Here is a 27,772-nt window from a genome sequence, read left to right as displayed (position 1 = left end):
CCTTCTCATTTTCACCATGATTATTTTTATCACCTTCTACGTGCTTCTTTGTGCTTGTTCATATCTATTCTCAAGATTTTCTATATAAGCAGTGATCCTTTCTTGTTCACTGAATCTCAACATCAGAGTACCTAGAAATAAGACTAGAACACAGTAGGCACTCAGTAAATGAACAGACAAATTTTTACATAGTTTTTCTTACATCCATTTCAGATATATAACCTGTTCAATGTGAGGGGCTGGCCTCTGAGCACTGAACACACCTGATAGCTACATCTTGGCAGAGAGCTGTGCCAGAAGTCAGAATCTTCACATTCTCACTCCCTTTCTTTGCAAACTGCTGATTCTTGGGCCTTTTGCACAACTTAGTTCTACCATATACAAAATAAGACTATCGATGCCCACCTGTGATGTGAGCAGTGGCTCCTGTGTTAGTTATGGTTTCTATTGCTGTGAAGAGACACCATGACCATGGCAACTCTTATAAAGGTGAAAATTTTATTGGTGCTGCCTTATAGTTTCAGAGGTTCAGTCCATTATTATCATGACGAGAGCTATAGTGGCCTGCAGGCAGACGTGTCTGGAAAGGAAGCCGAAAAGTTTTACATCTTGATCCACAGGCAACAGGAAGTGAACTGTGTACCACACTGGGTATAGCATGAGCACATAAGGCCTCAAAGTCCACCTCCACAGTGACACACTTCCTTCAACAAGGCCACACCTCCTATAATGCCACTCCTTATGGACCAAGTAATAGAACACCCGAGTCTGTGAGGGCCATACCTATTCAAACCACCATATTTCCTTCACAATGTGGTGAGATTACTTTGGAACTCTGGATGATTATATGAAGCATAGCAAGAAAACCAAATGATTTCACTTTTATTAAGAAGCAATAACCAAAATGAGATGTGGAAGTGGACATCATTGTTGGTGGAATCATGGACTGAATAAGCCATTTTTTTTTAACAATGCAACCCCTATAGGGTAGGAAAATTCCAAAATATACTAGATGGACATATTTGTGGAAGCCCCTCTTAAATTTAGAAGTTTATCCCCTGGGTCTACATAGGTAATTCAGGTTATTATAGACTGCCTTCTGGGAATGGTCCTAGTAGACAAAGTCGGGGGCTGGTGATCACTGGAGAGGCAGGAAAGAGAGGAGGGCTTCCTGAGGATGCTCCAGCTTTTCAGAGTAACATCTCACAAGACAAGCTTGGCCTGGGCTTGGCCTCCCCAAGTCAAGGTGCTGCTGAGACAGATGATAACACCCAGATATCTAAATGCACGCGTGTTTGTTTCTCCCTGAGCACACACATATTCCGGGGTCCCTTGTTTGCTGCAGGGATGCCCCATCTCTCTTAAAATAGGCTTCAGTTGTGAAGGAAAAACTAGTGTTTCCTGAGCAGGCACAGACGCTCTCACCCTTCCATCTCACACAGGTTCCCAGGAACACAGCAGAAGTTCTTAGGACCATAAACGTCACAAAATCCGAAGGTCCCCGCGGACCTGTTGCAGACAGCTGAGGAAATGAGAGACGCTGTGAAGGGGCACCGATCCCTCTGTAAATGATACAAAGACAGACAGCCAGACTGAGGAGGGCCACCGTGTAACAGTACACCCTATTCCTGGTGGGAATTCCTAAAGGCTTTGAGAAAAGTTAAGGCAGGGGCCTCATGGCCTGGAAAGATGACTCAGTTCTTGAGCGCAGTGCCTGCTGTTCTTGCAGAGGACCCGAGTTCAGTTCCCAGTACCCATGTGGCAGTTCACAATCTAACGTAACTCCAGTACCAGGAGATCTAATGCCATGTTCTAACCTCCTCAAGCACCGAACATACACACGGTACACACACATCCATGCAGGCCAAACACTCATACCCACAAAATTGGGATGAATACGTCTAAGAAAACATTTAAATAACAAAAGAGCCTCTCTTTGCCTTTGTTTTAACCCAGTATTTCCTGTACATTATTAATCTAGAAATCATGCTTTGTATAAATCTAGTATAGGTCGTTTAGGCAGATCTGATGTTAAACATAGGGCATTCCTACAAACTCACAAGGACCCGCTTGAATTTCTGCATTCTGCAGTGTGGTGATTTCAGGCCGACTGAAGAAGAGAGCTGTCTACCGTCTGAGTCACACCCTCATCTTTAAAGTCAAAAGAGGCCATTTGATTTGATCACTCTGGGTAACGAGGATAACAAATTGGTTTACACCGATCAAGATCTCTTGAAATGCATTTATAAACGGTGACAACATGCTGATTAATGAGAACATGGGGTCTGGAGCCGAATAGACCCTGTTCAGATGACAGCTCTGACTTACATAAGCTATAACTCGTGTGGGTCAAATTTGGATGCTAATACCAAATCTCCTGAGAGATGGTGATGTGGCTCAAGAGGAAAAGGTGCTTGCCACCAAGCCTGAAGACTTGAGTTCAATCCCGGGGGTTCACATGGTGGAAGGAGAGAATTGAGTCCTACAAGTTACTTTCTGACCTCCACATGTATGGTATGGCACACTCAAACTCACATATACATACACAATAAATAAATAAATAAATAAATAAATAAATAAATAAATAAATATCAAATTTAAATGCCGAATCTCCTAAATTAATCCAGGGAAAGCACTCAGTATAGAAAGCTTTTGAGCAGAGAATGACAATTTGAAGTCACTTTGTCCCCTGGTGCCCGTGTCTGGGCTGTGATAGTCTCTGTAGTCAGCTGCCGAGCAAGCATTACTGAAGATGTGTGGCGGAGAACACTGACAGAAACTGAGCTGGATAATTTGGAGCTTGGTTTTGTTTCTTGAGCAAGAGACCTGTAGTTCAGGGTGGCCTTGAACTGCAGATCATCCTGCTTCCATTCCCCCAAATCTAGGGTTTTTCCAGCTGAGGCAGATAATTTTATTTACCAGAAACTTTCTTTAAGAATGTTTTTGCAAGAGAATATCTCTAGATCCCAGTGGGCACACAGGGAAGTGGGAAAGATTAGGCGCTGTGAGTTTCAGGTCACCAGAGCATCACCAGGTTGTACAGAGCGGGGCTGGACTGAGGAACTAATGAGGATGGGGCAGTGTGGCTTGTGGAGCAGAAGGCAAATGGCGGAGGGCCCAGCAAGGATGAGAGAAGAGGGAATATAACGTCTGTTCAGAGTGTGGAAGGTGGTGGACAGAAACTTATGTCCCAAGGACATTTGTGTGATGTTAGCCTGTTGTGAAAATACAAAATCCCCCAGTGATCCTGCTTTCAGAAAACCTATGCTGAAACCTAAACATGTTTTCCTTTTCAAAACTAAATAATTTCAAGATTGCAGTCTTGATTTGTGTTTCCTTTGTGTGTGATGTCACGAGACCATAGACTTAGCATGGCTGCTCTGACCATATTCCTTTTTTTTTTAACTATTTTATTCTAATCTCTATTATTGCCACTTATCACTAGATTCATCATTGTAACAATGATCCATACCTCAAGATATATTGTAGTTTCAAATATATCATCTTACTGTTATTTATATATTTTTGTTTCATTATCTCTACTATTTACATAAGTTGTTACTTTATAAGATTTATTGTTATTTCATTTTCTCTATAGAGTACTTTATTTTGAAATCATGTTTTCCAATTAGGTGCTTCTTGGAAAAATCCCTGTATATGACTAACTCCACTGTACATTAAATATCTGTGCCCAAAAACTGTCCCTGGCTTCTGGCTTTTTTGTGACTCAATTTTCAGGAAATCTGGTCATTTCCTGAACTATTCAAAGAATTGAACTGTGGGCCCACAGTGACTAGATTCTGGAGTCCATGTTAGACTTTGTAAAATATGAGCTTAGATGAGCCTAGTGGTGGTCCCCATTTTTGCTACTGTAGGTTTTCCATAGTTTTTTTGAGAAGCCAGATGCTGTCCACCGTGCGCAGTGATTCAGAGGTAGAGCCATTTGTAGTGATACACACAAAGATCTCCACAAGAGAGATTTGAAGAGATTAGAAGAACGCCGAAGTCTGAATGTCACAGGATTCTTTCTCTGACTTATAACTGTCCCGAGTCCCAGCTTGACTATGGGTGGGAGTCCAGCGTTGTAATACATCTAAGGGATCCAGGATGGATGCACATGATCGCTCCTGCAGCAGCATGAGACTATAAAGAAGGATAGGAGGGGCTACCAGAAGGGAAGACATACACAGGATGGAGATGATGGGCAGTTTGGATGCCACAGCAGTGTTTTGTGAAGAGGCTCCTAGGATGCTAGTCATTCAGAATGATGCAATAGATAGTGGATAAAATGTGGGCCATACTGGGCAAAGATAGTGCAAATGGGCCCTTCAGAGCCTGTAGCAACGTACCAGCGTGTCTGAAGTATCTCCGGGATGACAGCAGGGGACATGAATGTTTGAACTTTTCCCAAACTTATGTAACCACAAAACAGGATGTTCTCCAAAGGCTAGGGATATAGCTCAGTTGGTAAGGTGCTTGCTGAGCTTACACAAGGTCTGGGCTTGAACTCCAGTACTACATACACCTGTAATTACAGCACTTAAGAGGCATAGGCAGGAAGATGAGAAGTTCGGGATCATCCTCCGTAAAATGGCGAATGGTTCAGTAAATGAATGGCTCAGTGAATGAATGAATTTGGGCAGGTAGCTAAGAATTAGAGTAGGAGGGCATCAAAGTATAGAGAAAACGTGTGTGTTAGTGCTAATTAAGTGAATTGTTTTGAACCTAAACACCCCTGCCTTGGGGACTTCTCCTTATTGCACCCGTCACCCCTGTCCTGCATTCTTCTGACACTTTCTTGTTTCCAGCTGTAATACGAAATTAGATTATTTATTTGAATGTGTCCCCTTATAAGCCATTTCTTTCTTACCTTTATAGGTGGTTCTGTTCTTGCAAACTCCCAAATGAACATCTGTGATACAGTTTTTGAAGGTGTGGGATGGTAGAAGATACCATGATGCTTGGGAACTGTGTGTATAGAGTCTAAGGACCTAGTCTACATGTTTATAACAAATATGGACATACACATGTATACATGATGCTTGGGAACTTGTGTGCGTACATGATGCTTGAGAACTGCATGTATAGCGGGTCTCAGGACCTAGACTACGTGTTTATAACAAATACGCACATACAGCCTTCTTCTGTCTTCAAATTCACCTACTGTGCCCACACTCAACCTTATTTCTCTTAGCTTTGATGACTAACCAAGGAAGATAAAGAAGCAGATGATGGTGTATAATGTTTCTTAGTGAGCTAGTTGGATAGGGATGTCTTAAATTGATGCTGCTACTAAAGGAAGATAAACCCCTACCGCCACCTCCTGAGTATTCCAGAAACAAATGTGAGAAAAGTCTCTATAGCCAGCATGACAGTATAGAGTAACTCACTAACCAGAGGATTTGACTGAGAAACCTACAAGGTTTTAACTGGCTTTTTGATAGGGATCCTAGCCTTAGTATAACCATAAGTTTTGTTGATTTTCTCCCCAGAACGCCAACCGGGCATCTCTATGGCCAATTCCAATACTGTTCCTTCAAGTTCAGCTGGGATCAGCAAGGAGCTGATTGATCTCCAGCCCCTCATTCAGTTTCCGGAGGAAGTGGCCAGCATCCTGACAGAACAGGAGCAGAACATTTACCGAAGGGTCCTGCCCATAGACTACCTTTGTTTCTTAACCCGGGACTTGAGTTCCCCTGAATGCCAGAGCGCCCTGCCCCATCTCAAAGCATCCATCTCAGCGTCCATCCTCAGCTCTCAGAATGGCGAGCACAATGCCGTGGAAGACCTCGTCATGAGATTTAATGAGGTAAGGAACCACTCAGGCGTCTCCATGGTTGAGCCACCATCTGTGATTCTCAAGCATATTTCTCGTCTGGGGTCTGGGGTCTGTCTGTGATAACTCTTCTATCTATCTGTCTTGCTGTTTCCACGATGGCCAGTTTTCTTTCCAGGCCCTAAGATAGCCACCACACTCTTCTTCCTTCTCCCTGCAGCCTAGCTGCCTGCAAATCTGATGGAGTCTACAAACGTTTCAGCCCCTAGACTCCCCGCCACCCACTCCCAGCAGTGTTTCTAGGACCTGTGTCTCAATTGTGAGCTTTGACAGCATGAACCCTGGCCACATCTGTCACTTCTCCTCAGAAACATGGAAGACTAGTGCCTGGGGTTCCTCGTATAAGGAAACATGGACGTCGTTACTGAGGGGAGGAAATCGCTCCACTCCTCTCTCTGCAGCCTTTCAAAGTCCTCCCCACCAGAAAGTCACCTGAAAGCCTCAGAGACCACACCAGAAGCCAGTTCTAAAGAGTGCAAGAGTGACTGGAGTTTGGGAACACTGAAGGTGGAGCTTCTGTGTGGCATCCAGAGATGGAGCAGGGGTGGGGCCCAATGGCTGGCATCTCTATGGCTTAAGTCAAAGAGAAACTGACAGGAAGGGGAGGCAGGTATTTGTCTTAAAGGAGCCTTCTCTCTCCATAAAGTGCCCCACACCCATAGAGTTCTTTTTGGTGTTGTTGTTCTGTTTATACTTTTATTTATTTTTGCCTCAATTGTTAAGTTACAAAATTTTAATATGGCTAGTGTAGGTTCTTGGTTGGTTGAATTCCACAGATAGCACAGTTTATGATTTGGGTCAGCATTGAGCACCATCTAATGCTAAGAGGATTCTCATTGTGAGTCATGTGTATCTCTGGTTGACCGAGGGTCAGTCAGCCTTTGCTACGTGTGCCCTTCCTACCTCCAGGTCTCAGTCTGCAGCCTCCGTATCTGGCCAGAAAAGACTCTGTCAATGGTGGTAAACACTACTGACCAGGATGAAGCCCAGTAAATTAAGGAAGTGTTAGAGGCTGAGCCCAACGGGCTCCATGTCCAGGCATGTCCCCAAAGTCCATTCCTCAGAGAGAAGCCTGTGTCCGCGATGGCAGATTCACGATGACCATTTTACATGCATCACTTAGGAGCTCTTCACAGCGACCATGGGGAACCGCTTTTCCATCCTACCAACAGGGAAACCAGGGTAAGGATAGTCACCAGCTCAGATTACACAATGGGTGGGTGACTGTTGTGAGACACAAACCCATATATTCCCGGCTGTCGCCACTACAGTGTCCTACCTGTCACCTGCATCGAGGGTGATATTTGCTATAGCTGTGGCTGTCCATCCGCTCCAAACTAAAATGGAATCACTGGGAGTTCACAGGAGACCTTGGAAACCACACCAGGCCAGGGTTGGTTTTTTTTTTTTAAATAACTCTTCTGGTGTTCTTGATTTTTCTTACTGATAAAAACGGACGGGAAAATGAAAGTTCCCGTAAACGGAGTGATTTTACCGTTTCGTGACTTATTTTAAATTCCCAGCTCTATTTACTCTCGCGTCTTTAAGACCCTATTCTTGTCCTTTTTTAAAAAAAAAAATTAAGACCTTAACTTACAAGTGAATTGCCAGAAGTTTTAAAATCTAATTTTAAATCACAGTTGGATTTTTTCCATCCGTGCCACAGCCTTGGGAGGGAGCAGAGCTAGGCATGGGGCACCCACATTTGGGGTGAGGTATGCTTCGGACCATCTCTGAAAATAGTTTAGCAGCAACTTCAGAACGTAAACAAGGTTTCTGGGAAAACACTCAAACTGCTTATGAGAATAGAGTGTTTTCAAGTATCCTCAAGCATCTATTTTCATACAAATCAGAGGCAAACTAATTAAAGCATCAGTCTGGGCCGCAATCAAAGGCAGATTCAAAGGGATTTCCACCAACCGGCCTGGGCGGAGCTAATTCTGTTCACCATGCACTAAAATGTGGAAAGACTGTGTAACATTCAAAGGGAAGAATACAAGAGCACCTTTCGAATACTTACAACGGACTGCCTCCAAATTGGTGTGGCTTTCCACAGTGGACTGAAAGACACAGGGCTAGGGGAAACAGGTGGAGCCTGGAGGTCCCTGGCCAGTGCAGCCCAGCTGAACCGATGAGTTCCAAAATCAATGAGATACCCCGACTCAAAAAATAAGGTGGAGAGAAATTGAACTGGACCCCAACCTCTAGCCTCTACATGTGCATGTGTGTGTGTGTGTGCGCGCACACACACACACACACACACACACACACACACACACACGTTGACAAACATCTGCATTCACATGTACATATACATATGGCTATCTAGGTTCATAAACCACAAAACAAATAACGATGGTATTGAGGCAATTAAAGTCTGCATGAAAACACAACAGCCATTAACTTTGTGTGTAGAACCACTGATGCATTTTCAAAGTTATTAAGCACAAAGAAATGGGATGAAAAGTCGGGATATTTACAGGATCCCTAAGCAACTTTTCACAAGATCCTTGCTAATCAATCACGTGGAAGAATAGAAACCCAGCCACAGATACTATCTGAAGCTTCTTTGACCAGTAAAGACATATATCCAATTGTGCCCTTACTTATCCTGCTTTAAAGAGGTGTGATGTCACCTCTGTGTGTTCTTGCCACAGAGGCAGACCTGGCTCTAGTAGTGGGAAAATGTCAGGCATACCCAGGTTGAGGGACAGGCAATGTTCTAGAATGGGTCAAGGTCATGAAAGGTGAAAAATCTGAGTCGCTCTCAGCATTGGAGAGGAGACTTGAATAGCATATGCCGTATCAAATTCTAGTGAGCATGAGACTTGAAAAGATAAAGGGAAAGTGATGGGAAAATAGTAAGATGCCATTTTTATATTTTTTGAGATTCATCTGTAAGTCAACAATATTCAGCTATGCATTGCGGCGTTAATGTTTGTTTATGTCCTGGTTTTCTCACTGATGCTATGATTGTGAACAACATTAGCATCCAAGGAAGGTGGTTGCAGCATATGTGGGAACTCTATACTGTTTCTACAGCTTTTTGATAAATTTAAAACAATTTCAAAGTAAGTTTTAAAATAACACAATAAGCTCAGAAAGGCAGTCACTTGTCCAAGGTCACACAGTAGCTAAGTAGATATCAATCCCTGGGTTTCTCTTCAGTCTGTCCTTTCTTACTGCCTGTCTGCTTTTTAAATTATGAAACCAACTTCATAATAAAACTGGAAGTTCTGATTCAGAATTTAATTAGCGTTAATCTCTTTTCTTGTTTTTCTCTAAGTCTCTTGAGCATTTATTTTCCTTTCTTTGTTTCTACTTTTTATCTGTTTTCAGTTTTCTAGACTTCTGCCACCAGACCCCTACTCATCCATTCATTTATGCAAGGTGCACTTTCTGCATGACTGCCGGGCTTAGGCCACACACACATTTTAAAATAAAAAAACTAGCAATATTTCACCATGGAACTTAACAACATTAACCCATACTTTGGTCTTGTCGAAAGCATAGGGAATTTATTCCTTGGCACATTATAGGACCCTAAAGAGAAGAAAGAGAACGCCAGCCATCGCAGAGTATGAGTCCCCAGGGAGAAGCAGTCGCGTTTATTGGTGCAGTCAGTCATCCTGGCCCATTTGTTCAGCACATCTCAGGAGCAGGCCACTTGGTGGATGTGCTCTAACGAAAGTAAATAAGAGTCCGCAGCTGCCAGAAGCTACCAGGGTCAGACACAAATAACTACCAAAAAAGGCAGCAAGTGCACACTGTGTGAGTGCCGCAGACAGTGTGGGTGGAGGTGCTGAGGTGGGAGATTGCAGCCCCCTCTGCTGAGCTCCAGAGTCTGGGGCTGGGCCTTGAACGACAGACGATACGGGGAAGGGAGAAATTGTGGGACAGGCGGGGGCATCGCGCCAGGAAGACAATCCTCTGAATGCTTTCCGTCCTAAGCAAGACTTCCTGGCATAGTGAGGTAGCTCACACTTGAGCGCCAGGAGAACCTGTGAGCTAGACATTTCCCACATCCCAACAACTGTACACACAGACTTGTCCGTAATGAAGGGAAAGGGAAGAAAATTCCTGATGCAGTGTTGCATAATGTTTGTTCTGAGGAAAGTATGGAGAAAATGCAGCTCAGAGCAGAACCATGAAAGAGCTGGACAGGTTTTACTGTAGGAAGGCCAGGAGATAAATCACTGACAGCATTTCTTCCCATGCCCTTTCCCCTGTTCTGTAAGAGTAAGGTGCCCCTTAGGCAGGCACCTTACCCTGTCTTTCTCCTTGAGAATACCCGGAAACCCATTGGAGGAGAAGGTCCTTAAGCAGGTAGGCATCAGATCTATCCTGCATTCAGCCCTTTGTATTTGGTCTGACAGACAGATCTTTCTGAACCTTTTTCGGCTGAACCTGTCCCTCAGACCTTAAGCTCCCATGAGCCCAAATGCCCCCTCTCCCTTTGGATAAGCTGCCTTGCTTCCTGCCCACACACGAAGCCTCTTTCTCGGAGAGTCTCAAATCACATTCGTCTCACTCTCTTCTTCTTCCTTTACCCAGTTTCTGCTGCTAGCCAACATTCTCTTTGATCTTGCTTTGTTTTCATTCCCCTTACAATAAACTCCCAAGCCATTTTCCTTTTCTAGAAGAGACAGGGGTATTTTCTTTACGTCTTCTTTACCACAGAGATCAAAAGCAGCTGAGAAGAGGCAGGTGGAATTTGAAGTCCCCCGCTTACTTTTCCCTTGCCCTTTTCCTCAGCATGTCCACGGCGTGACACGGGGTAAGGGGGGCGGGGAGCTTTCTAGGTTCATAGTTCCAAGTCTTTACTCCCAAAATCTCATGCTCTACATATGGGCCTCTGCCCTTGGGTGTTGTTGCCCTGTGGGGACTGGTTTGCAGGATCTGTTCCTAAAGTGACTTTTGGACTCCACAGCCTGTCACTGCTCACACCATGGCCATGCTCTCTTCCATGTCACAGATAGTTGCTACCTCTGGTTGGAGGGTCTCATTCAGGAGCCTGTAACAGCAGGTTTTACTTATTGAGTAGTCCTTGGCAAGACCACTTTTCTGAGCACCTCTTCTATACTGGATAGTGTGGAGGCAAATCCCAAGTCATGCAAACCACAAGGACCCCAGAGGCCTCTAGACCCTGCCTGTCATCACCCATGTGCGGCTAATTGTGTGATTCACCAACCTGCTTCTCTCAGACACACAAAGTTGGCGAGCCAGAGCAACTCTGGTCTTGCTTATCCCTTCCACCTGGAGGATTTCGTGAGCTACAGCAGTTCAGCAGCTCAGAGGTCCCATATCTGTAAAGAATAGACACAGTGGTATTCCTAGGGAAATGATAAACAAGAAAAACAAGCCATGTTTTCAGCTGGCAGCAGTGCCGCACGCCTTTAATCCCAGCTCCCCGAAGGCAAAGGCAGGTAGATCACTGTGAGTTTGAGGCCAGCCTGGTCTACAGATCTAGTTCTAGGATAGCCAGGGCTACTCAGAGAAACTTTGTCTTGAAAAACAAGTAATAATAATAATAATAATCATCATCATCATCATCATCATCATCAACCATGTTTCTAGAGAAAAGCAGTCCGAGCTGAGTGCCACATACCCCTTTCCCCCATCTTCTGCTCCTTCTGTATTTCCAATTCCCTCTGTATTTCCCCAGTGACAGCAGTGACAGACACACCTGCAGCAGATTCTGACACCTGGCTAGAAGTCACCCTTGTTGTCACTGAGGACAGTTTCTCTACACAAGCAGAATACAGAGCATGGGGTGGTGGTGAGGTATGGTCCTTCACTTTAAATGTTTGGGGGAAAATAGTTCTGAATGTGCATAGCCAACTGCGTTAAGAACTGTTTCCCATCAAATTATTTTTCTATTTTGTAAAAGCACGCAGCTGAGCAGTCTGTTCGGGGCCTCTGTACAAACTCTCTTCTTCAAATGACTACATATGGAGGCACAGAAGCTGCTAAAGACACTTGAGGAAGTAAAATTCCAGCTCACCAGAAAACCCATCTTGTCCTTGACAAAAGCTTGCCTCCCAGGATATGTGTCTCCCCAGAATGGCCTTTCTCTCTGAGAGCAGTGTTGACTTGGTGTGATAGGATGCTCCTGTAATCCCAGCTACTCAGGGGGTTGAAACAGGAGAAAACACTTGAGCCCAAGAGTTTGAGGACAGTCCCAGCAACATACCAAGACAGCATCTCAAAACAAAAACTACAGTGACGGCACAGAGGCTCAACCTGGTGTGCAGCAGTCTAAGAGCCAGCTTATCTCTTGGCTGCTAATCTACACAGGAGCTAGCTGATAGAAATCTCACTCACAGTAACATTTAGTAGCAACTGGGGATGATGGCACATTGTCAGTTGGAGGCAGCTTTGGAGACTAGCTGCTTGGATTTAATTTATCTTGTCCTGTTATCTAACCTGGGACCATCTACGTAATCCCTCACCTTTTCAGTCTTAGAGATTGAATATAGGACCTCATGCATGCAAAGCAAACACTCTACCACTGAGCGACAGCCCCTTCCTGCTTCCCTCCTCTTTAAAGGGGGTAATGCGTTAGTTAGCTTCGCAATGCTGTGGTCAGATGCCTGAGAAATGTAACTTAAGGGAATAGGTTTCATTACGGGCCATAGTTCCAAAGGGTTCAGCCCACAATCACCTGGCTCTGTTTCTGGGCCCAGAGTGAGGCAGTACATCATAACAGTGGGGACATGTTCACCTCAGGATAGCCAGGAAGCAAAGAGGAAATGCCTACATAGATCAGCTCTCTTCTTTTTCCTTTTCTTTCCCATCTAAGCCACCGGCCTTCAGGGTGATGCCGCCCACATCCAGAGTAGGCCTTCCCCTGTTAGAAAATCCTTTCAGGAAACATCTTAACTGACACAGCTAGAGGCAGAGGCGTATCTTCCTAATCCAGGAGCTTCTCAAGCCAATCATATTGACAATCAAGGTAAAACATTCCAGGTGATAATAGTACCTGTCCCAGAGAGATGGTGTGGGCAAAGTAATCATCAGAGAGCAAAGGCACAGTGGTTAGTCAGTGTTAGAAGAAAACAAGAAAACCCCACTAAAATAATGGTATTTTTTCCAAAATAACTATTGATAACAAATTCCACTATTACTGTATTTTTATGTTCACCAGCCACTTAGCAAGCAAGGAAATATAGGCTTGGACCCGCTAAGTTAAGGATCTGTACTCTGAGAGTTAGGATGGGAACACAGGCATTCTGACTTCCTGAGCCGTGTTCTTGGCGGTGTGCTTCTTAACTGAATGCTGAAAACGCCTTGTGTCTGAAGTCGGTTGTCTTCCTCCGAAGGAGCCCATTTTCTACCCAAGAGGATTCAGAGCATCTCTCTGACTCCAACACACTGATGACATCAATCCTAGCCTCCCTTTCTGATACTGAAACCATCCATCACCTCCTTTACACTGGGAGACACACAGGAGGACCTACTGAAGGCCTGCTTCCCACAGTAAAAGTGCATCCAGGAACGTGTCAGTGCTGAGACTGTTAGAAATAAGAATGGGATCCGTGGAAAGGAGGATAGGCGAGAATTAGGGCACATGTAAGTATGTTATTACTATTGTCATTATCAGAACTAGTAAAAGTGACTCCGAGAAGCTGCAGCAGCCCTTCAAGGCCTTGGCCCTTGCAGATCAGATTACCTAGACGGCCTTGGGCATGGTGGAAAAGCTCACACGAGCTTCAGCCAGAGACTGGGCATTTGAGCCTGTCTTTGACGGTATGAGCTGACCCTATTAGGATATTTGATTCAGTTCTTTGAGAAACCACGGTCTCGGAGATCTTTACTGCTCATGTAAGAGCCAAGGAGGAATGTATTTATGCTTTGCCAGGGATCTGCATTTGCCCAAAAGATTTAAACAGCCATAAATCCAACTGCCATCTCAATGCTTCTCTTGGGCATTTTTTTCTACCAGCTTATGTCTCAACTGCTGTTTGGGCACAAAGGTACAATAGAGTGCAACACAGGCCAGCCTTCTGCCCTGGCAGAGTTTATGCTCTCAAATATGCCCCAAACAGAGCTATCGCCTTCTCCTCTCAGTTCACACAGCACCCAGGATCTTCTCTACTCCCCCATCACAGTCGTCTTTCTCCATACCCATCACACTTAACAGTGTCGCTCCCTCTCCAGGTCTTCCATCCAGTAACCTAGGGTTTATCCTTGCCTTGCTATTTTTCTGAGCCCCCCAGTGCCTAAACCATCAGCGAGTCCCGGTCATTCTTCCTAAACGCAGCCTGAACTGGACAACTCTTTTCAGTTCGTCTGTCAGCACCTTGGAGGCGGCCACCACTGCATCATGTCACCATAGCTGCCCTGCTTTCCTGCTGCCATGCTCTGTTACCTGTTCTCAAACCGCGGTCAGAGTGATAAGTTTGTGAGTGTAAACACCATGCTCCTTCGCTAAAAGTCCCCCTAATGGCTCAAGATCCTGCTTGCGTTTGCCTCTACCTGCCTTTCCTAACTTCGTGATGCCCCACCCACTGTCTCTCCGGCTCTGGTCTAGGCATGCAGAATTTCATTTTATTCCTTGACTATATTGCTGTAGCTTCCTCCACATAGCCTCTGTACTTGGTGTGCTGTCGGCCAGGGACCTGTTTCTCTGGGTTATGCCCCACCTGTAGACTCTTCTTAGTCAAATTTTAGTTCGAAGTTCAAGGAAACTATTGACTTGAGTTGGGTTATTTTTTTCTCTCCTTCCCCTATCTCTTCCTGTAACTTGTTCATGACTATATCTCTCTTTCCTTACATAGTGCCAGAATGTAGTACATGTTGAATGAATAAGTACGTAATAATTAATTATTTATTGAAATGGATGCTGTTAGAAATACAAAGAAAAACAACACGTGCCTTTTTAAAGGGATTTGTTATCTAGTTTAAGGCATATAAGGTCTAAAATATTGAAGACACACACTAACAGTATGGGAGAGGTGGTAAGGACTAAGCCCTCTGGGGTAGTAGGAAGAGGGGGCTATGAAGTCTGGGCATAAACCCTGGAATCCAAATCATTCTCACTGTGGGACTCCAGGCAAGTGTGATAGTTAATCCTCATTGTCGTGTTGATTGGCTTTGGAATCACCTAGGAGACGTATATCTGGGAATGCAAGTGAGGACCCTTCTGGAGAGGTTTAACTAACTAGGAAGGGAAGACCCATGGGCTAGAGTCCAAAGGAAGAAGGAAGAAGGTGAGCTGAGTATCAGCATCCATTTCTCTCTGCTTCCTGACTGTGGGTGCAGTGTGACAAGATGCCTCAGGTTCCCACCCAGTGTCTTCTACCTTGATGGACTTTGAACCGTGAGCCAGAGTAATTCCCTGTTGCCGGTTACTTGATCGCAGTACCGATGACGGTAACTGACACGGCAAGTGAGCGACATGAATTCAGCTTCTGTCTCCCGCCTTTAAAATGTGATGATGTTATCAATGTCACACGGTTGTTGGGACACTTGATGTATTTAAAAGTACAGGCTAGGTTCTCAGGAAATGACGGCTAGAGGGATTCAAGCCAAGTGAGAGACAAAGGCGATGTTTGTGGAGTTGAAGAGCAGGTCTCGCGGAGCATTTCCCTTGAGCATGTCCACAGTGTAGTGCTCCAGCTTAGAAACGGGGCTTTACCCAGGAGCAGTGTTAACTCAGCCTCAAGGAGACTTGAGGACCAGGAAACGCCATCATTCACTAAATGCATTTTCTCACCTAATTTTTCTGAAAACTTTGAGCCTACACTCATCTAGCACATATTTCTCTAAGTTTTTGAGATTATAATACAATTACACCATTTTCCCCTTCCTTTCTCCCCCTCCAAACCCTCCTGTATACTCTCAAATTCATGTTTTCAGGGCTGACCATTTGATATCGGATAGCCAACTGGTGTTCTCGTCCCTGGGGTGGACTTACTTCTCTGGCTCTCAGCGTTCTTTGGTTGCCTGTAGTTCTTTTTGTAGGACTGAGGCCTGAGGCCTTATGGATCTTCCCCTCCACTTCAACGTGTCTACTGGTGTTGTCCTTGTTCAACTCATGTGTAAGCAGTCATATTGGTGAGACTTTGTGGGTCTAGCCCCTGACATTACTCGGAGACACAGTCTCACAGCAAATGCCCTGATCTCTCTGCCCCCTCTTCCACAATGTTCCCTGAGCCCTTGGTGCAGGAGGTGCTTTGTAAATGTAGCCATTAGTAATGGGACCACAACTCTGTATTTTGGTTGTTAGTTATGGCTTTCTGTAATGGTCTCTGTTGCAGAAAGGGTTTTGTTACTGTTGCTTTATTTTGTTTTGTTTTGTTTCTTGACACATGGTGATGACTGCACTTATATGAGGGTGTAAGAAAAATGCTTGGAGTATAGTTAAGGATTATGCTGGTTTAGCAAAATGGTGATTTGTAGATTCTTCTCCAGGATTCGCAACTTCAATAGCCCTGGGTATTTGGGTAGATTTCCAGTACCAGGCATGCTTTTCCCCTTCTTGAGTGGGTCTGAAGTCCAACTAGAGAGCTGCTGGTTACCAATAAGGAATGGGTGCCACTCCTGTGAGGTAATTGTTGTGGCTCACAGGCATCATAGCAGAATAGGACTGTAGGTCGCTCCCCTCCTTTGGAAGCTTCCACGGCGCCATCTGGTACTGCCAAAGCTAGTCCTCGTGAAGGGGAGTTTCTGGTCAGGTCTAGCTCAGGGGCCTCTGGACCCTGCTTCTGAACTACATGGCGTCTTTAGGATTAGGAACTTACCTTCCACCTCTGTGGGGCAATGAAGGGAAACAGCAATAGCCTGTAATGCTTTGGGGATCTCTTGGACAACCCTGACTTCAAAGGAGGACTTCTCATGCCTGATATTGAGGGGTTATTTGTTTTTATGAGAAAGTAATTTTATTAAATTATAAAAGTTTCCATTTCCGCCCCTCCTCCCAACACCCTCCCACTCCCCCCACTCCCTCTCCTCCTCCCTCTCCATCCCTAAGAGCAGTCAGGGTTTCCTGCCCTGTGGGAAGTTCAAGTTCCTCCCCCCTCCCTCCAGGTCCAGGAAGGTGAGTATCCAAACAGACTGGATCCCCAAAATCCAGTATATGCAGAGGAAACAAGTCCCAGTGTCATTGTCAATGGCTTTTCAGAAAGACTCCGGGCCAGCCACATTCAGAGAATCCGGCCACATTCAGAGAATCTGATTGGATCACGTCTTCGTTCAGTCCCAGTCCAACTGGCCTTGGTGAACTCTCATTAGATCAGTCCCCTTGTATCAGTGGGTGATCGCATCCCTCGCAGTCCTGATTTACTTTTTCATCTTCTTCCTCCTTCTGCTCCTCTTTTGGACCTTGGGGGGCTCAGTCCGGTGCTCCAATGTGGGTCTCCGTCTGTATCGCCATCCATCTTCGGATGAAGGTTCCCTCTGGTCTTGCCTTCTTTGTTCACGTTCTCTTTCCTTCTGCTTCTCGTTTGGACCTAGGGAGTTAAGTTCAGTGTTCCAATGTGGGTCTCTGTCTCTATCTCCATCTATCGCCAGATGAAGGATCTATGGTGATAAGCAAAATATTCATCAGTATGGTTATGGGCCAAGGCTGGTTCAGGCACCGTGAGGGGTTATTTTTGTTAGATGGTGGTTGGCTCTTATGGGAAGCATGGTCAGTCCAGACGAGGAAGCATCCTTTAAACTGTATATGTATATGCAGAATTATATATATGTCATGTTCTTTATGACATTTAGCTTTCACCTAGCACTGAAGAGACAGAATCACTGTATGTTGCTTATTTTTTTATCAATGTGACAATGCTCCAACAGGAGCAACTTAAGACCAAATTTATTTTGACTCAGTTTCAGTGGCTTGACTATATCTTTGCAGGGAGTTGGAACAGAGAACACATATCATGGTGACCAAGAAATAGAGAAGGGATATACACAGCCCCCAAGCACAAATCCTCAGTGACTTTTCCTCCAGCTAACCCTTCCTCCTAGGCACTGCTCAATCCAACCAAGTTGACAACCAAGGTTAACCACTGCTTCATTTTGATAATAAGAATACCGAGGTTCAGAAAGGATACACAATTTGCCCAATATTACATAGCCACAAAGTGACTAGGCCAAAAGGTGACTCGGTCTTTTGTTGACATCAAAGCCTATACTCTGTGCATACATGTAAGATTGCGTCTTACAGAACAAATGTATATCATGGAACGCTGTACTTTTAAATTTTTAAGAGTAAGCCAGTGAGATGAGGATATTGTCTCCCAGCACAAGTCATGTGGGATCTTTGCGTGTACTCTGTGGAAAGGCAGTGCCCGTGGTCTAATGTATAAGCCACACTGTGAGCAAGCAATGAGAAGGAAGTTGTTGGCTTTATTTTTTTCTAGTTATGTCAGGACATATGAGGACTTTCCCATGTGAGCATTTCACAAAAATTCTGAGTGCCTAGAGGTTGACACTCACTCTAGAACCAGCATGGGAAGCCCTGTGGGTAGGAAGAAAGCGGGCCTAGGCCTTGGGGCCTTGTTTGTCAAAGAAGCCTGCATAGGAGTCTTTTGAGAAGCATGGAATTAACGGAGAGGGCGGAGCATTTCACTGGAGGTCAGAGCAGGACAGATGCCAAGGAGAGTGAGGTCTAGATCCCTCTAGTTCATGGTCTGCCCATGTAGGCTTACAAAGTGAGATCTTAATCCCATTGTTCAAATTCCACAAGCCTAAGGCAATTGTGACTTTCATTCCTTCTCCTCTCTGCTCATACTTTAAAAGTTATACAGACAGTAAAATTGTGTGCACATCGTTAGGGTAGAAGGAAAAAGCATGCAGGACTGGCCCTGGAGTAGATGCAGCCTACTGCATCAATACCCCCAGCCTGTGCACTATTTTCCCCCTTCTCCAGGTGCCCACAGCCACCATCTTTACTCTGCTCTTTTAGAGATGACTCCCCTATAATACAACACCCAGTCCATGTTAAAGCTGTCCAGCAAGAAAGACACTTTTCTCCCCTTTGGTTTTTGAGATAGCTCTGATTGTCCTGGAATTTGCTATAAACCAGGCTGACCTCAAACTCACTGAGATCTGCCTGCCTCTGCCTCCCAAGTGCTGCAACCACCCAGTAAGAAAGACACTTTTTTTTTCTGCTGCTGGGCATACAATCCAGGGGTCTATACATGCTAGACAAGTTCTATCAACTGAGTGACATTCTCAGTCCTAAGACAGACGCTTTGACTTTACCAGCATTCTGCACATGTAGTAACTACTATGTTATTTCTGATCTTTCCCCTGAATTGCAGAACACATTTTTCTTAGAACTACCAAAACAACAACAAACAAACACCAGGAGATCTGTGTGCAAATATTTAAAGTATCCAATAGAAGAGGGGCTCACCTCCTACCTCCAGGTTAGACAGAGCTGAACAATAACCAGAGGAAGCCCACGAGGAAGACAGCAGGGAAAGCATGTCAGATGAAGGATATAACTTGCTCAAATGTTCTAGGCAGGATGGCACATTGTAGACTTAAGAACGAACTGGATACAGGAAGACCCAGCAGAAGAGAGTGACCGCAAACTGTAGGTGATGGGTGATGCTTAGGACGATAGTGAAAACAAATGGAGAAAATGTGCTTGGGTGTTTTTGAACAAAGAATCCCAGTGTGCCAGTGACTTATTGAGTAGCAAGGATGGATGACAGAAGACAGTCAAGACTGACGCAGGTTTTCCAGGAAGAATATTTGGGGTAAATGGTAAATGTGACATCATTCAGATAGTTTCAACGATAGCATTAGACAATCAAGAAGGTGCACTGTGTTTCAGACATTCATATGTTCAAATCCTGCTCCCTCCCTGACTTATTAGCAGGGCCTTTGAACAAATTATATAGCTGAGTTCATGCCATCAACTGTGAAAGAGGGCTATATAGTTTGCTCACAGTAAGTGGTTGTAAAAGTTTATTTAGACAACAAATCTTTCATTTAGGATAGGCCCTTAACACATGGTAGATGCTCAATAAACGGTATATGTTGTTTCTTTTGTTATGAACATTATTACCATTATTGTCATCTTGTAGGGTATGGTATACAGGTTTCACAGTGATTGTAAAATATGATCTTAAAGAGCCTTCTCTAGGCAGAGAATAGGAACCTAGCGACCATGAGCTAGACTGGGACTAGAGATCTAATTTTAGAGTCTACCCTCTAGCAGGGCTGAATGAGCTGGGGAAATCAATTTGTTCTCTGATATATCAAGCATAACAGAAATTACAGGCTTCAATGAAAAGTGTGGGCTACACCCACTGCCTTGATAGATAACAAAAGATCTAGTGAGCAGAAGGGTGTGGGCATCAGGAGAGAATCAGAATGAATGATGGGAACCCAGAGGGGAAGAAATTACAAGCTGAGTATCACATTGCACTGAGTCTATGAGGTTGAGAAGCACATGGTTGCAGAGTTCAGAGTGACTAGCTGATTACAGGCTAGTCACAGAATTGCTTGCCTTACCTCCAAATTGGCACACTGGAAGTGTATCCTGAGTTGAAATTTGCAGGAAGATTTCTACAGACTACAACAGAGTATACACACACACACACACGTATACCATATATACCAACAGTTAAAGGCACAGGCTGAGTGTGGTGATTTGTGCCTCTGATCCCAGTACTTGTAAGGTTCGGAGGCAAGGAGATCAGGAATCCAAGGTGATCCTCAGCTACATATTGAGTTCTAGGCCAACCTGAGTGGGCTACATAAAACCCTATCATAAAAAGAAAGGAAATAAAGAAGTATGGGAGAGAAGAAGGGAGAGGGGAAGAAAGGAAGAAACAATTTTGCTCAGGAATGAGGCCTCTAAGGTAGTCAATACATTTCTGTGTTTGAAGGTTGGGCATGGAGATGGAGTTGAATTATCTGTGACTTTGGCTGAGAAAGTTCCACTTTAGATCAAGCTGCCTTTGGAGGCGTGAGTTTCTTGAACTGGGGGTTTACATGGCATCTGGCTGGCTGGCGGCAAAGCCGGAATGAAACTCATGACTTGAATAAGAAGTTTGGACTAGGTCAAACCAGTTCATCCCACAACCTGCTTTTGAACATCCTCTAAACCAAAACAGTTTTTGAGAGGGACTGATGGAAAACAAAGGAGATTAGAGGGAGAGGAAGGAAATGATGTAGCTGCAGTATTCCTGTATGAAATTCTCAAAAAAAATCAATAAAAATGACTATTTTGAGATAGGTTAAAATTATAGGAAACTAATTGTAGGATGTATAAACAAAATATTGTAGGAAAGCAACCATGCTCACTTGTTCATGAGCTTCAAACTGCAGTGGTAGAAAGGATAGCTAAAAAAAACGATCAAATGACTGGCAAAGCCAAAAATGCTTGTCACGTGTTCTTAAAAAAACAAACAAACAACAACAACAACAAAAAACCACTGATCCAAGCCATCCAGTGGAAGATTCTGTGAGGGAGGCAGGGTTTTGTCTTTGGATAGGTATCCTCAATTCATTTTCATTTCCGTTGCTGTGATAAATATCCCGACAAAAAGCAACATAGGGGAAGAAAAGGTTTTTCTGCTTCCAGGTCCAAGCTACCATCCATCATAACAGAGAAGCCACAGGGGCAGGACTGTGGGAGGGACAGCTGGCCACACCACATGCATAGCCAGTGGCAGAGAAGAACAAGTGCGCCCATGCTGTCTGCTTGCTCACTTACTCAGCAGGCCTTCCTGTTCTATACAGTACAGGGCCAAGCCTGGGGAATGGCGCTGCCCACAATCTGCTAGGTGATTAACAATCAAGAGAATCCCCCACAGGCGTGCCCTAGCAGTCATCCTAATCTAGTTAATCACTAGCTGTCATAGTAGAAAATCACCGTCATCATCAAAGCACATAAGCACGTTGTGGGAAGGAAATGCAGGGAGGGGAGAAGGTGGAATGAGTGGGTGCCTTTGCAGACCAGGAAGGTGTTTCAGGAGGGTAGGAAAACATGCATCCGTGGTAGAAGAAACAGAAAAGCTTTTTCTGTTCTTGATGAGCAGATAGTATTCCCAATATCTGTTTTATTTTACAGCTCAGTTAAACATATCTGTTGTCATATCGCTCAGCAAGAGGGGATTTTCTAAATGTTCTTGTTTATAAATGTGCAGAAGATTTTTGCACATAGAGTCATGCTTTTGTTGGCCAAAGAGAGTGAGCACTTGCTGGTTTTCTGGCAATCGTAACAAAAATTCTGAAGTGTATTTATACGCCGGGGCCAAGACGCATTTCAAAATGACATTGCTCAGCTACATGCTCACTTACGTGATGAGCCTTCCTCTTCTGCCTCCACTGGGCTTAACAACCCTGTCAGGGCCTTTTCTCCAAAATCTACTTCTGCAAGTACCTTAGCTGACACCCTCTGTAGTCACATAAACACAAAGAGACTTCCCGCCCGGGGTGCTCCGTGGATTGCTCACCAACCAACAAGGGAGGTAAGCAGTCTAAATCTGCTGAAAATGTTGTGCAAAATTAGCTTTTTGAAAGTTATTTTTTTCTTGTGTTTTACAGTGTGATTTTTATCAGCATCTTGTAACAGTCACAAAAATCTTTGCTTCTCCCTGTTTTGAGGTGTAACGGTATTCAAGACCGAATTACAGACCACACACTGGAGCTCAGTCTGCCACTTTACATAAGAGACTCATGACGCAGTCAAAGGCAAGCAACTTTTGGTTATTTGTGTCAACGAGAGAAGTAGATACTCTGCTCATAAAAATCCGCACAGAAACAAATATCATACTTGGCGTCTGGTTTAGGTTCTTCTGTTCTGGGGTGATTATGCGACAGTTGCTAACAAACAGTTCCATTCACCTGATTTTCGCATTTATTCTTCGTCCCCAGGAAACTGTCGAAGATAACTCTGCGGTCCTAACTTTTTAGTAGGTCCTTCCGGGAGACCAAGTGGCATCCATGCATGTTACTCACACTTGGCAGTTTTTACCACAAGACACATGCCTTGCTGTCTCCCCTTCTAGGCTGTCCGTACCCTTTTCACACATTAGTCTTGACGCCTTGAATTCTCTGGGACTTCAAGGTTTCAGGCTTCCAGAGGGTACCCCTCACATCATGCAGAGAACATCATCTGCATTTAAATCCTGGGCTCGCCACTGTTTGCCTGTAGACCTCAGGAAGCTTCCTAGCCAGTGTGCGCATCTGTCAAGCAGCACAAGCAATGCCTGTCTAGTACACGGGAATTCTGCAAGGGCTTCAAAGACAGTTGAAGGAGATGTGCTTTGAAGTAGCTAACCCATAGTCAAGCACTCATTAAATAGCTCATAAGGAAAATAAATCTAAAAAACAGCTCTATATCACCTACTTTTAGAACATGAAAAGACTCCCTTGCTTCAAATACTGACATAGTTTAAGAATCTTGATGCCTTCATCATAGAGAAGCCATCAAAGTTTTTATTATTATTTCTTTTATTTTTTTAAGATCATAATATAATCCAGATGGTGGTGGTGCAAGCCTTTAATCCCAGTACTCAGGAGGCAGAGACAGGAGGATCTCTTCAAGTTCAAGGCCAGCCTGGTCTACAGAGCACTTTTCAGGGCAGGCTCCAAAGCTACAGAGAAATCCTGTCTCTAACAAGTAAACAAACAAAGATTATAGTATAATCAAATCATTTCCTCTTTCCCTTTCCTCCCTTAAAGCCATTCAACTGTGTATTCCTTGTCTTACTCTTTTTCAAATTCATGGCCTCTTTTCCCATTAATTGTTGTTATATACACACACATGTATACATACATGTATACGCATGTATATGTATATATGTGTATATGTATGTGCATGTGTATTATACATACATACATGTGTGTATATAACTATAGCATGCTCAGTCTATACAGTGTTATAGGTAAGTATGTTTTCAGGGCTGACCATTAGATAACCAGTTGGTGCGCTCTTCCCTGGGGAAGCCTATTGCTCCTGCTCTGGGCATTCCTCCGTTCCCTATGGTCCTTTGTGTAGTGTTGAGGTCTAGCATATTAGCAGACTTTCCTGCGTTCACTCTAGCATGTCTGTTAGTGCTGTCCTTGCTCAGCTCGTGTTTAGGCAGTCCTGTTGGTGAGACTTTCTGGGTGTGCCTTCTGACTTTACGAGGAGACACGATCTCACAGAAAAATCCCTGATCCCCTGGCTCTTAGAACCGTTCTACTCCCTCTCCCTAGAGCCGTAGGTACAGGAGTTGTTTTCTAAATGTAGCCATTGGGGATGGACTCGACAACTCAGCATTTTGATTGGTTGTGGTTTTCTGTAATGGTCTCCATCTGTTGCAAAGAGAAGTTTCCTAGATGCGGGGCGAGGACCACACTTATCTGTGGGTATAAGGACAAATATTTAGACTGTAGTTAGGATTATGCTGGTTTAGTAAAGTGGTGGTTGTAAGTTCTCCTCCAAGATCCATGACTTCACTAGCCCTGGGTAGTTGGCTCAGTTTCCATAGAAGCCGTCAAGATTTGAGGGAAACAAGGGCCACATGTTGAGAAATTCAACACGCTTTTGTGGGCTTTTTGAATGATTGACAACACGCTGCAAATATCAGTGTTGGATCTACTGCCTGTAGCTGGATCCATAGAATACAGAAACGAGACGGAAATCTTCTTCAACAGTCTTTCCCCATACCTCCTTTCAAATGTTTAAAAACAAAACAACAAAACCCAAAATGAAACAAACTCAGCAGCTTATATCCATATTCAGTGTGGATTGGAAGTTGAAAATACAGTTGATAACATGAATAAAAAATTCTATTGTGGAAATATTAAAACTTATGTCATCTCTCCTTACTCTGCTCTTTCTAGCCAGGATGGTTGCCACCTGCTCAGAGTTGAGACTCTCTAAAGAAGGGATGGAGGGGTAGCCTAGAGGAGATGGCCTCTAATGAGGCTGCTCTAGTTTTCATAGACCTGTTATGATTGATAAATATAACCTGAAGTCACAATAGTGTACCACGTGAATTGTTCGAGGGAACAACAGGTATAAAGATGCTTTCCTGAGGTTATCATGAAGGCAAAGCAATTGGCAATTGTGAGCTGCCTGACACGGGTGCTGGGAACCAAACTCTGATTCGCTGCAAGGTGAGTCTGTGTTCTTAGCCACTGAGTCATCTCTCCAGCCCCGTATTTTGAGTTGGTATAGAAATGTATGTTGTATAATGGCCACCATAGTCAATATAGAGAATACCCTCTCACTCCGAAGGTTCTCTCTGTAGCTCATCATCTCCTCCCAGATTGCTGTCTTCTTCTTTTCCCCTTTCTCAGAATGCCATCAAGTATCATCCTACAGCAGGCTCTTTTCATTCTACGTGATGCTTTGGAAGTTTCTCTGTGCTATTACATGTATTGATAATTTGATAGGATTTGAGTAGTGTTCCATTGTATGGATCTGCTACGGTTCATCCGTTTGTCAGCTAAGGTCCTTATGGATTATTTCCCATGTTTTTCTGATTAAGTCACCAGAAATATTTTGAAACAAACAAATTCAGGTCTTCGTTTCTCTAAGGCATTATGCAGTGTCGTGTAAAGGTGACTGTGTCATTTGGCATTTCAGCAGCAATGGATGATAGTTCTCATTGCTCTACATCCCTATAAGCACTTTCTGGTGTCACACACCTCAGACTCCTTTTCCATAAGTGAGACAGTTATTGACCTTAGTATTGTTATAAAGATATCTAAAAAGTGAACCAGCATAGGCAGAAGTGCTTCGTAAACTGTAAAGTGCTGTAACCAATCAAACACTGTAAGTGATAGTGCTACATAAAATGTGTTTCCCACAAAAGCTAAGGGCTGTGCTACATTTCCCCCCTACATCTTAGCAAAGTGAGTTATCCCAAGTCTAAAGCAACAAGCAAGTTTGTCTTAGACGCATTCAGGAATTTTCATTGGCTGTTGTTTTCAAACCCTTACAGAAACATAAGTGACCAAGGTATAAATCATCAAGTGTGAATCAGTTTTGTAAAGAAAACTGAGCTTGTGTGAGAGAAGCCAGCAGGGTTGAGTCAACACAACAGACAACACGACATGCTGTAAAGACATCAGAGCAGTCCCAACCAGGCCGTCTCCTCTGCGGCAGGTGTCTAGGATATCTGTGCAGTGCCTATAAGAGGTTGTCCCACATGGGTGTCTCCATGGTGGGGTGGGAAATATGAGTAAAGAAACAGAACTAAAGATTCAATTTCAACCATTTTCAAATTTGAAATTTACTTTTTCTGTTATAAAACTAGAAATAGGAAAGAAACAAGTGAGCCAGAAGTTATCCCCTTCGCATTATAATGAACTCCTATTTGGTGTATTGTATTACAGAGGTGGTAACATATAGAAACACTTGCAGACCTTCTAGTATGTGTATGGGTAGCCCCTTGATCGGTCATCTAAGAAGGCACAGAGACAGCTAACACTCTAGGACAGTGGGCATAGCTAGCCAAGTCTTGGTTCCTGATACTATTCTGTAATATAAAAACCAAGGATTTTTATGGAAGATTGAGTCTGGTACTGAGACACAAAGTATGGAGAATGAGCCTGGAGCCTCTGAAGGCAGTAAGGAAGTGCTCACTCCAAAGCACAGTGATGGCACATGTCAAAGAGCCCCGCAGACAGCTGAAAGGGCTCCCTGGGGCCAAAGCTGAAGCTTCTGAAGCAAATTAAGGTATTGGGAATAACTCAGAATATAAAATAAACACTTCTGAATCTATACTGATTGAATAAATGTAGAAGCAAATAAATGAATATGAGCAGACATATTTCTTATTTAAAAAAAAATTCCAAATAGCTTATCAGAAACATTCCCACATGTCTTAGTCTCTGTTCTGTTGCTTTGAAGAGACACCATGTGCAGGGCAATTCTTATGAAGGGAGGTACTTAATTGTGGGCTTGCTTACAGTCCATTATCATCACGGTGAGGAGCATGCTGGCATACAAACAGACATGGTGATGGAGAGGTTACTGAGAGTTCTCCATCCTGATCCATAAGCAGAGAGATTGCGAATTTGGCATGAATTTTTGAAACCTCAAAGCCCACCCCCAGTGACACACTTCCTCCAACAAGGCCACGCCTCCTAATCCTTCTAATTCTATAAAAAGAGATCCACTCACTACTGACTAAGCATTCAGCTATGTGAGCCTGTGGAGGCCATTCTTATTCAAACCCCCACACCATCTATACTGGGAGGTAGATGTTAATGCTTCCCTCCTGAAGTATGAATGTCCAGTGTCTTCCCTCCAAAGGGTGCAGTACAGAACGTAGATCCCAAATAGAGGTACCGAACAAACCTACCTCACCCAAGTGACTAAGGTTGACTACAGTGTGCAGTATGTTGTTAGTCTGTAGCCTTGATATGGTGTGAATGGCCCTTTACCTTTGTGAGGTCTTCTGGAACCCCTTAGCACCAAGCTGACCACGGGAAAAGTGTTAGACAAAGCCCTATTTAAGCACACCCTAACTAGTATCTATCTAAACACCTAACCAGTGTATCTAAAAACTGTCAAGGTCATTCAGACTATGGAAGAGAAACCACCATAGTGGAGGGGGGTGAAGGGGAGCCTAAGGAGACAAGAATAATGAAGTTAAATGTGACATTCTGGCTGGGAGCCTGTATCAACAAGGAAGATATGAGATTAAAAACTAAAAAATGAAGAGGATAGAATGTAGGCGCCGTCGTGTGACTATGAAATGCCCTCCACTCCTCCACCCCCGTTCCGCCACAGACTCACGTCTAATGCTTGGTTCCAGCTGGTGGCTCTTCTGTTCTAGGTGGATGTGGAGACTTTGGGAGATGGGGATTACCTGGAGGAAGTAGGTCCCCAGAGATACCTTTGAAGGATGCACTTGGTCCCTAGTTCTCATTGTTTCCCTGGCCCTAGCCCTTTCTCTCTTCTGCTCTCCTCTCTTTCCTTACCTCTCTCCCTCTCTTCTCCTCTCCTCTCTTCTTCTTTTCTTCCTTCCCACC

The 27,772-nt window shown here is 44.1% G+C and overlaps 1 protein-coding gene across 7 annotated transcripts in view; it reads left to right on the top strand.

The window, feature by feature from the left end:
- Plce1 (phospholipase C epsilon 1) overlaps positions 1-27,772 on the top strand; it is a 277,183-nt gene that overhangs the window by 147,005 nt on the left and 102,406 nt on the right. For all 7 annotated transcript variants that reach the window (XM_087907931.1, XM_087907928.1, XM_087907930.1 and 4 more), the window contains one exon: positions 5,493-5,809. In XM_087907931.1, coding sequence (XP_087764057.1) covers positions 5,493-5,809 — 317 coding nt within the window. The remainder of the gene's footprint in view (positions 1-5,492; positions 5,810-27,772) is intronic.

The sequence above is a fragment of the Myodes glareolus genome, chromosome 7 (assembly GCF_982192425.1).
Source record: "Myodes glareolus chromosome 7, mMyoGla1.1, whole genome shotgun sequence".
Classification (NCBI taxonomy): domain Eukaryota; kingdom Metazoa; phylum Chordata; class Mammalia; order Rodentia; family Cricetidae; genus Myodes; species Myodes glareolus.
This window is presented reverse-complemented; position numbering and strand designations above follow the sequence as displayed.